General features: G+C 36.0%; 1 protein-coding gene across 1 annotated transcript in view; it reads left to right on the forward strand.

Annotated features, from left to right (window-relative positions):
• The window catches only part of LOC113240442, a 230,420-nt gene that overhangs the window by 193,073 nt on the left and 26,254 nt on the right, over positions 1-11,093 (forward strand). The window contains exon 4 of the mRNA XM_026477754.1: positions 4,638-4,846. Within this exon, the coding sequence (XP_026333539.1) occupies positions 4,638-4,846 (209 nt within the window). The remainder of the gene's footprint in view (positions 1-4,637; positions 4,847-11,093) is intronic.

The following is an 11,093-nucleotide window of genomic DNA, read 5'->3' on the forward strand; positions in this document are numbered from 1 at the left end:
GCAAAACAAAATAAACAAACACTTCAGAAGCCACTTACATATTTTCGAAAAACGTTGTTTTTTGTTTAAAGTTAGCTAGTGGGAAAAACCGCACCGACTTTTAGGCCAGCCTATAGATGGATACAACTAAAGAAACTACAACAAATGTGTTTCCAATATTACTATTACTGGTTCATTCGTTTGACCTAGATCCCATTTCCAACCTACACCTTGATGTATCGCACGTTAGCGAGAGAGAGTTAACTTGTGCAAGTGGGCGTGCTCATAAAACTCAGGTGTACCGAACAAAGTACAGCAATAAAAGAAAGGGAACGCCAGCTGCTTGTTTTTTAATGGAATTCATTAGATAGTACGTTATGTTTCAGTATATACAGATATCTTATATAGAAGATTTTATTGCTCCGAATGAAGATTTATGACACGTTAACGAAATTGTTTATGTAAATAAGCACTTCGTATGCATGTACCACGCGTGTAAGTCTATTTCGAGTAAACCTCAAAGTGTGGGAGCCCTAAGAACGTGTGAAGAGAATTTGGAATTAAAAATAATTGGAAATTTTGGTGGTTAATGGTCATAATCAAGAATTAATAATATTTGAAGATCTCGGTGATCCAGTGATAGATGTTGTGGCAAATACATACCAGATAACCCGTTAGTGTATCTGAGTTGGAAATAGCTGGTTCAAAAGAAAACCTAAAACTTTTGAATTCTTCGCTTTTTACAGGTTTAATGAAATTAGGGAATCAAATATAATTGTTTACGTACCATGTATGTTTGTAGTTTTGTCATTGGCTGTATTTTGTGAAATATGTTTAATTTGAAGTACCTTCAATGGAATCAGGTGAAAATTTTTCCAACTGATTTAGTTTCAAAGTTGACGTACTACTGTACTTATTAGTTACAGATGAAAGTATAAAGAAATGCGATGAAAATGTAAGTTTTTTATATATGACATTAAAACTGGTATACTACCGGTTATAATACCTGACAAGAAACTACCTCACTGCTGTAAGGGCCGAATTAAACTGCCTTCCTGAAACCTTCGTACAATACATTTTAGTCCACTTGGCAGGCGCTTTCTTACGCTGCTCTTGTCTGCCACTCGAGAACCTTTCGGCTCAATCGATTTTCATTTCTGAGCTGAGTGGATTCTTATTGCTTCTTCAACTTGTTAATTCGTATAACTTCGTTGCTGGCTGTAATTTTTATATGAATCTGCTATAAATCAAAATCTTAGTATCCCAGTATTTAATATTTTGAGTGTTATATGAGACTTATGATGATAGATAGATAGATAGAGGGTAGAATTCTGGTTCAAGTCCTGATAAAATCAATTGACTTTACTAAGCATATTCTGATTTGGGTATTCAGGGTAGTATTTCTGGTAATCGTCGACCTGTACGTCTCTGTATGATTTAGACGCGTACAAAACTTTAAACATTCTATCTATAACACTGCATACGAAGAAGCATATATTCGTACTTTTCTACCTATATATTACTTATACAAATATAACCAAAATCCTCCAATCCTCGCAAATAGCTATAAATGCTTGATGAAAGAGAACATTTTCACTGATAAATAGAGACACATCTACCATTGTTCCGTAACTAGCCTTTGTTCCTTGCACAATAGAAGAACGGGGTGAGCAATTTTTGTTTTCCGTTCTTACGATTTTAATTACCTCCTTTGATATTCCTTTATACTGGTAGATTGGTAATAATATTTTTTCATCATTGTTTTTTATGAAAAGTTCTTCAGTTAGTCCATTACCAACTTGTAATTTTATTATAATTACAAAACGAGGTGTATTAACGACTTCGTGTGCATAGACTAAGTACTTCGACTAGCCTACTGTACTATATTAATTTTTATAGTTATGATTTTTATTGGTTATCCAAATTTTTTATCCTCGATTTCACCTCCTATAAAATTTGTTTTTGTACAAAAAGTACGAAAAGTAGCCCATGTCCTTTTCCTAGGTCTTATCTGTTTCTATACCAAAATTCATCAATATTGTGCCAGCCATTTGGGCGTGAAAACGTAACAGAATTACTTTAGCACTTAAAACATTATTTTGGATTTGTGCTACAAATAGGCAGGTCACTGATGGGTTCTGCAGATAGTATCCTATAAGTAAAACCACTTATAATATCATCCCCGGCTGTAATAGAAAGTGACCAAAGGATAAATTCAGAACAAATTGTTATAGCAGCATTTTTCTAACCACAATTGCAGTGTTATTGCTATCGCCTTTTGCCAACTCGCTAGCCAAAAGTGCTAAGCACAGCGATCATGGTAAATCCTGGATTTGTAGAGAGATCGTGCATATCAGGAAATCAAAGAAAGGTCTTTTATAAAGATAATTGCAAATACATCAGGAGTTCCACAAGGGACGCTCTCAGGCCCATAACTATTCTTTGTTTAAATCCAAAAAGAAAATAATATTTCATTCATTTTGTCGTCCCTTCTAAAGACCTTGGAGATCCGAAACCATATAACTTCTTACTTGAAATTTACTCCCCGACATTGATACGCTTTTAGTTTGTCAGAGTCGGTTTCTTTTCGCTACGAAATTGTTAAGTCTTGTTATTAAAAGAAATATTGGAGATGGAAACTATGTCCTTTCGATAAATTCTTTCTTTCTGGTAAAATAAGTATGGATTTAATTCGGTACCAAAATAAAATAAAAAAATTACTTAGGTGCTATATATAGATAGTAAGGTTTTAAAACTGTAGATAAAAATTTGTATGTTTTTTTAATAAATAAAAAATTGGTTTTATTTGACGTGAAAAATCACACCACCTGCAAACAATTCTAGAAAGCAACATGATAATAGAAAAGAATAACAAAATTAAATACCAATTTTAATGACATGGAACGGACACTCCCAATAATTTTAAAGCTGCTATCTATACCTTAACTTTGTAGTGAACCTTAAGTGCCAGTGGGCGGGTCACGTTGCACGAATGAATGGCTCCTGGTGTAAGGCGGTCCTCGAATGTCGACGTTGGGGAGAAAAACACCCCAGCACCGTAGATACGTTGGAAGGATGACATAAAGAAAGTGGCAGTGTTGAATTGGATACAGATGGCACAGGCTGAAGGGTGCCTACACCGATGTGGTTGAGAACGGCTAGAAAGAAAAAAAGAGGAAGAGGTCTATACCATACCTCGATACATTTCTAATTATTTAGTTGTTCACAAATAGAATAACACGATAAACTATCGTTCACGAGTTTTTTGACGTTGTCGTCGTAACGCCAAAAAAGTCGTGACAATGGGAAGAACTAGACTGACAGTCGTCCGACGATAAATAACACGTCACGATAAAAATGTGACGATAGATAATCGCAGCTTCAAACGATTTTGAGGCGGCTGCCGTGATCCGATAAATTGTTGTCACGATCTAGTGGGACACGACAGCCGTTCAACGATAAAATAAATGTCCACTACACAGTCACGACATAAAGTCGTGATAATATGGGAACAGAGTGGACGCTACAGCCGCCCAACGATAAATAAAACGTTACGACATTATATAACAAATGGGAACGCGCCCTAACTCGGACATCATAAAAAAGGCGGATAAGGACTTAAAATGAATTCTTTTTTTTTATAATTGTGTCCCAAGTGACGGGACGAATAAGTCGTGTGCCTGGTGGTAAGCGACACGCGTATTCATAACAGTTGCAGTGACACTCAGAGCTTTAAATCGCTAAATCTGAAGGGCATTGACAGAGACCTGAGATACAAGCTGACAAGTCCCATGATCCTGTGATTTCACCAGCACCCTTAACCTTTAAAACCGGAATGCAGTAATGCTCACATTACTGCTTGGTGGCAGAAATAGATAAGGTGGCTATACTTCCCTGGACGAACTCTTTACAAGGAGCTCTACTGCTAGTATAACAAAGGCCCTTAAAACCTGTATATCAAAAAGAATCAAATTTGATTATTAATAATTTTATGAATTATTACAAACTCCGTTTATAATAGGCGATCACGAGAAAAATAAAATAATCTTTATCTTTATATATTTCAGTAATAAGTGTGTAATTAGGTCTGCGAAGTTTCAAAGGTCGTCTGAAAACTTTTCGAAATTAGTCTAAAATGTTATTGCAATTTTTGGTAAAGACTTTTCTTAATTAATTAGCCTTAAACTTTACTCAAATGTTTTGTGAATATACATTTAATGAACCGTTCTTCAATTCGACTAAATGAAACTTTCAAATATCGAGTGGACTTCTTCATGACGTAATTTGCCAGGACTGAACGCAGTGCTTTGGCTTTCTCCAATTGTATCTAGAGCACAAAACTAATTAAAAAAACTAATTAAATATTATAATAGTGATAGACTCCTCTCGTGATTTTGTAAAATTTATATTTTTATATTGGTCCCACCGTAAACCACAATTAAAAACTAAATCAACATGAGATCGAAAATGTATCAAGGTTGTATAGAAGATATCCATTTACCTTCCTCTTGAATATGTTTGGATTCAAGTGCCAATATTTTGGTGAAACAAATTAAATATTTTCAATAGAAATCTGCTTAACTTTCGATATATAAGAACACAAATTTCAGTCCAATTTACTGTTACAAGGAGTTAAGTAAAATATTTTCTTTTCCCAGGCGCAGGTGGTCTCCGAGCGATCGAGCTCCGAATATCTCCACCAGTGGTACAGCGAGGATCCGACGCAATTCTCGCCTGCCTCTACGAGCTTACAGATGCGCCTCTGTACTCTGTCAAATGGTATAGAGGCCGCCATGAGTTCTATCGCTATTCACCTACTGAGACTCCAGCGACTAAAATATTTCCTTTCGCGGGAATCAACGTAGATGTGAGTATATTTTAATATCAAATGAAACAGAAAACAGTATATTATTTTTATTCTTATAGTTGCTTTATAGGTGTGTTCTAGTATACAATATAGTCTAATATACTTGTGGTGGATTAAATTGAGATGTAGACGATGTTAGTGATGAAATATGCGTTGAATATTAATAATAATAATATCTCAAATTATAAAAATGGTGTAATCGAGACGGTGTGTCATCTTCTCGATAACGCTGTTTCGAACTTCCGTCTTGTATTGGAAATACCATGGTCCAGTCTACTCTGTGCTCTCGTTAAACCACATTTTTTTAATCATCCTGGCGTTCTCGTGTCTGTGATCTTGAATTCCAGAAATATTCTATGCAACTCATATGAATTTCCATTTTTACGACGAGCTTGAAAAGAGCAGCTTCCTTTTTTATGACTGTTGACATCAGTTCACGTTTACTCTTTGCTGTTATTAAAACTTTGGCATTTTGATCACAGTCCTACAGTTGCGTTCCATAAAAATGTGTTTGACCCTAATTTGAATCTGTATTTTTTAAATGTCAAATGCCTAACACATTCGATGTACGGCACAGATACTCCTAGTAAATGTTGTGGAAAAGATTTTAAACGCTTTTCGTAAAGTCTAAAGTTACAAAGTTTGGATATGTTTGTAGATTTCTTTAATATCAATGTTTCAAAACCCTCTAATAATGGAGGCCATGGATGGCATTTCATAATGCGGAACCGTGGGGAATTGTATTTTCGGATCTCACAAAATTTTGGTCGTGTTGTTGTAGACAGATTTAGCTTGACAAATTCTGCATTTTATTTTTTCCATGCGATTTAAACGGGAAATAAAATGCTGATTCATATACTTGAAATTGATGTAATCTTAAACATCATTGCCATGCCAACGCCAACCAAGGTCTCAGTTTTAATGGGACTGATGCATAAACTCACAAGTCCCTGCAGCTGTTAAGTCGGAATCAACACAATATCGTCAGGTATCGGATGATATAATTTAGTTGTCTCTTTTTGTGTATACTTGTGGTATTGTAGTAATTGGCTTAGAATGTTCTATTCAGAATATGCATCAAAGGCGAAAACTCCTCTAGTAATGTTTTGCCAATCAAACAGACTCAGGGTAGTGTCAAGGAATTAGATCAAACCTTTGGAAATCAATTCCGCGTAAGGAGAAAAATGTAATTCGAGAATATATTTTTTTTTTGCACAAAAACTTGTAATTCGGTATATTGAGTGTGACAGATCATCCCAAACTTATAACGATGGAGCTGCTGCCGCCGAAAACGCCAGGAAGTAAATTGAGTTGTACTGAAAACTTCTGATTATGCAAATTCTTGATTATTCAGTTATGGTAACTTTAAATCAATTATGAATACAATAGTACATTCGTTAACAATTCTACTACCACAAACTACTTACTCAAACTAACCGTACAGTGGACAACAAGCTCGCGTGTAATGCGAACTTTGCAACACTTAAAGCTTCAATCCTTTCTACTATCTCTTAAAGTTGTAACTAAAGCGTGGTACAAGTTGCTTCGAATTTTCAGAGAAAAGTTGAGCGGAGATAGTGGAGATGAATCATCTCCTCCGCCAACGACTGTTCGTGTCATATGCCTTGTGCTTGTGATCCATTGCTCTTTGAATTATATGACTATACTTCTGATTATGCTTTTGTTCACGTTGTATCCTAGCGACGTAATGCCGCGCGACATTGCACCGAGTGATCAAAATCATTTTATTGAAAACAACAGGATTTAGTTATATTGTACTGTTGCTATCGGGCAGCATTGTCACTGCAATCTTTCACTTGTGGAGAGGGTTCACATTCTTGAATGAGACGATAATATTTTTGTAAAATATACAGTAGGTAAGTAGTGAGACGTATTAGTAACTCAATATATTAAATACAAGGAGTAAATACGTACTGAAACAAGGCTAACAATCTGTACTGTAGTTAGTTAAAATAGGTAGACATACCTAATACTTGATTATGGGCTAAAACTGCCAGACAGTTCGCCTGATGGCAAGCCGTTACTGCAGCCCGAAAAACATTTGCGATAGGAAGAAAGCATCTTGAAGTTTGGGAAGTGTTGGTACTTAACCGCTTACGCGATACATGCAGCCGTAGACCACATACCACCACACCTAAAGGTGCTGGTGATGATTTTATACCGATTTATCGGATATCGAAGTTGCAACAAGTAAAAGAACTAATATTAATTGCTATTTCGGTAACTATTCTAGCAAACCATAAAATTTTTATTGCCTGGGTCTGTCATTTAAAAAAATAAACAACTTCAAAAATACGTCACGACAATCGTGTGTGTTATTGTTTGGACTGGTGATTTCGGTGTTTATTTATTGAAAACAAACCGTAAGTAGCGTTTTTTAAGTTTACCCTGAATATAAATGTTTATAAACAATACTTTAAGGAGTAATTTCATGGTAAACGTTGGAACCACTCAAACGGAATATTATCATATTTATTCAAGTACACCAAAAATTTCATTAGTGCTTTTTAAGTGCAGGATTTGCGGTGTATTACTGCATTTTATTTGAGATGTTTTTGTTGGTAGTACGGAGGGTATTTATTTAGCAATGCAGAATAATAATTTTTATTTATAAAAACTTGTATTTAAACTGAATGCTTTTCTAATTTGCGAAACCAAATAGCCGCCATTTTGCGGTAGGAGGAGCGCATCGCGTGAGCGGTTAAAATTACTCTTAGTCTGATGACCTCGGTGGCCCAGTGGCGAGTTTGTTTTGGCACTTGTAGTATATAGGTACTGGTTGTGGGAAAAAAAGACAAAGCTACTTATCTAGGGCGTTCGTGCTTGTCTCCTTGTTGTGCGATCTTCTGTGGCAGGTCGCCTATCATAATAGCCATTTGGGATCGAGAAGTTGCGGTTCGGAAGAGTTCTGTAGTGTAGTAACAGTTTCAGAACAGAGACTAAAACCATCAACCCATTTATATGTCCCATTGTTGGGAACGTGTCTTCTCTTAAGCGAGGATTTAGGCAATAGTCCGCCATGTTGGCCCAATACAGGTTGGGTTTAGGAACTCCTCACCTTCACCGAAAAGCTTATGGTTAATGTCAAATTAAATTTCGTACATAAATTCCAAAAAACTCACGAAATGCGAGCCCTGATTGCAACCCACGACATCTATTTGAGAGGTGGTAGGTTAAACCATTAGGCTGCCATGGCATTTCAGCAACAGAGATAACTACAAGTAAATATCAGAGAAAAGAAACAGTTCACTAAGCACATGATTTTATGATACAGCTCCATCTGACTCAACTTTCACTTCTACTGGAGTCATGTACAAGATTTAATGTGAAAAAAATCGTGACAAATGTAGCACAAAATACGACATTTACATACATTTTTTTCGATCCATTTCTCTTCCAAGTAATAAATATAATTTGTCGCTCGACATTCACGTCCCGGTGCACACATTTGCCGAAACTTGATTTCGCTCCGGCAATTCGTTAAGCTGATGTAAAACTTCTTGTACCGTGAAACACGCGAACATAAAAAGAGACAGAAAAATCTCTGTTTATAATGGAGTTAGAGCTGTACTGAATAATGATTCGGCTTTTTTTTACTTAATGTTCGAATTTCGGATAAAACTTGAAAATGTAAAATTACGGCAGCGTTGTATCGCCTTCCGCTAATCCGTACGTACCTACGTATTACGATGAATCCTCCATTATACAGGTAAAAACTGAACTTTCCGCTTTTTACGATACGGTACAAGTTATAGAGTCCATTGTATTGTTGACTGAAAATAATTTATTATGTAAGTTGTCGAGTTAGACTGAATTAGAAAGAAAGGAACAAAATAAATTTATTTGGCTACCACAGCGTCTGTAACAAATATCGCATATCTTATTCTGCGATGATCCACTTTTGAAAAACATTGCAGTTAGCTACATTCCAATACAACATAAGTTACGTATATATCAGCTGATGTAGGCAACCTCCACTCGCTGCCCTCCTGACAAAACTTTTTGCCTTCTCCACTGGCATGTTTCTTAATACATTCCCGTTCATTCTTAATGCTTTTAATCAGGCCTTTTTAAAGGATATACTCAATCTGATCGAGGTGTGCATGTCGAGTTTCTTTTTCTTTCTCCACGTTTTCGTACACATTTGCTATATAAATTTGTTCCATCAACCTTCTAACATTCATTTCTTCTACATGATCAAACCGTTGAAGCATTCATTTTTCTATCCCGGTCACTACACCACCTTTTACACCTCAACGCTCTTTTACCACACTGTTCCGGATTCTATCTGCTTTTATAAATTTATATAAGTTTCTAACACTTTTAAGGGGATGTCAGGCATGCAAACACATACCACTACGTTTAGCAGATCCCAAGTTTGAAATCGCAAAAAATAATGCACTGTTTTTTCAAAAGTTCCACCGGTTATTTAAATTTTTCGTTTTATATCTAATTTAAAAAAATTGTCGGCTATCATTTCTTTTCATTTATGTGTTATACGTGGACGTACAAGTTTCCGGAATGAATGAGAAAAAATACTATAAATGGTCAGAAATGAATTTATTGTTTCTCAAAATATTTTCCGTTACCGATAATACACTTTTTCATAAGATTGAACCACTTTTGAAAACATTTATGCCACTCCTCCGTGACAATCCCTGAAACATATTTTTCATACTTTTCGACAGCCTCTTCAATGAAAATTGTTGACAGCGTAACTGGTTCTTAATTTTTGGAAATAAATAAAAGTCACAAGGTGCCACGTCGGGGCCGTACGTGGATGGCTCATAAGGTCAACATTGCTCCCCTTCAAAAATTGAGTGATTGTGTGAGAACTGGCATGGTACAAGATGATACGGCGGTTATTTTTACGGAGCTTGTCAATGACTTCCGGCAAACAAGTGGTCATGTACCAATCTCTATTCACGGTACAACGATTTTCCAAAGCAACAGTAGCCACGTGTCGAGTTTTATTAAAAAAAAAGAAGCAATCATCCGCTTTGGTTGGTTTTGGCTCATCTCGAAAGACCCATACGCTCGATTGCTGCTTTGTTTTGGGATCGTAACTATAAATCCATGTGTCGTCACCTACTACTATGTCCCACATTTGATACCCCTTCGTTGCACCAAGTGACGTGGTCCGTTTTTTGAGCGTCAGTCAAATTGTGTGGGATCCACCGAGAGCACAGCTTTTTCACACCCAAATGTTTGTGTACTATTGATTGTATTTGACCAATACCTATGCCTAAGATGCCCGAATCTCATGGTATGTCACATGCCTGCCTGTTTTGATCATATGGCGCACAGCATCGATGTTTTTGTTGTTCACAGCAGTGGACGGACGACCATCACGAAATTCGTCACTGAGATTCACACAACCGCGTTTGAATTCTGCAAACCAGCTATAAATAGTCGTCTTGCATGGTGCTTCATCGCCAAAAGCGGCTTGAAGTTGAGCGAAGCTCCGCTGAGCTGTTTAATTACACTTAAATTCGTAGAAAATCATACTACGAAAATTTTTACGAGTTAAATCCATGATGATATAGATAACCAATTTCTAAAATAACGCCACATTGTAAAAACAATTGACAGTCATATGAAACAAATGTATTCTACAGCCAAAGAGTTCCATTTCCAAATGTTGTAATTACTTTTAAAAATATTGTTTATGTAAGTGGCCAGTTCCGGAAACTTATAGTGCGCTCAATGTATTTCCTTCTAATGCTGTCGGATGATTAGAGGTTGATTGTGCGTTTTTGTATCTGTCGTAAACTTCAGTTGAAAAAGTTTTTTACTTATCAAACTTTGATTTCAACAATATTAAACCTACAATTTAAACATTTTCAGCCGTTTATGCTTTGTCACAAATTGTAAAGAAATGAATTTTGTTTTCGGTTTTTTTAGTAAAGATCGAGTAAGGATGTACTACTGTTTAACTAAAGCGAACCGCGGCTCATCCACCTAACACTAAACAACGATCACAAAAAGATACAAATCCTACATAATTCGGTCTAAAATTAAACAAAATTCGGTTTCTACCCATCCTCGGCTTTTACTTTTAGGGTTGACACCCTAAAAGATATACGTCGGCAGAAGCATTACTGGAATCATTTCGTGCGCATTATTTTTACCTGTTGAATTGTTGTAATACTTGAAACGACATGGCGGAATTTACATCATGTTACGGAATAAATTAATAATAGTCTCATTAAGTTATCTTATTAGT

The sequence above is a fragment of the Hyposmocoma kahamanoa genome, unplaced genomic scaffold (genome assembly GCF_003589595.1).
Source record: "Hyposmocoma kahamanoa isolate Upper Pololo Valley unplaced genomic scaffold, ASM358959v1 138, whole genome shotgun sequence".
In the NCBI taxonomy this organism is placed as follows: Eukaryota; Metazoa; Arthropoda; class Insecta; order Lepidoptera; family Cosmopterigidae; genus Hyposmocoma; species Hyposmocoma kahamanoa.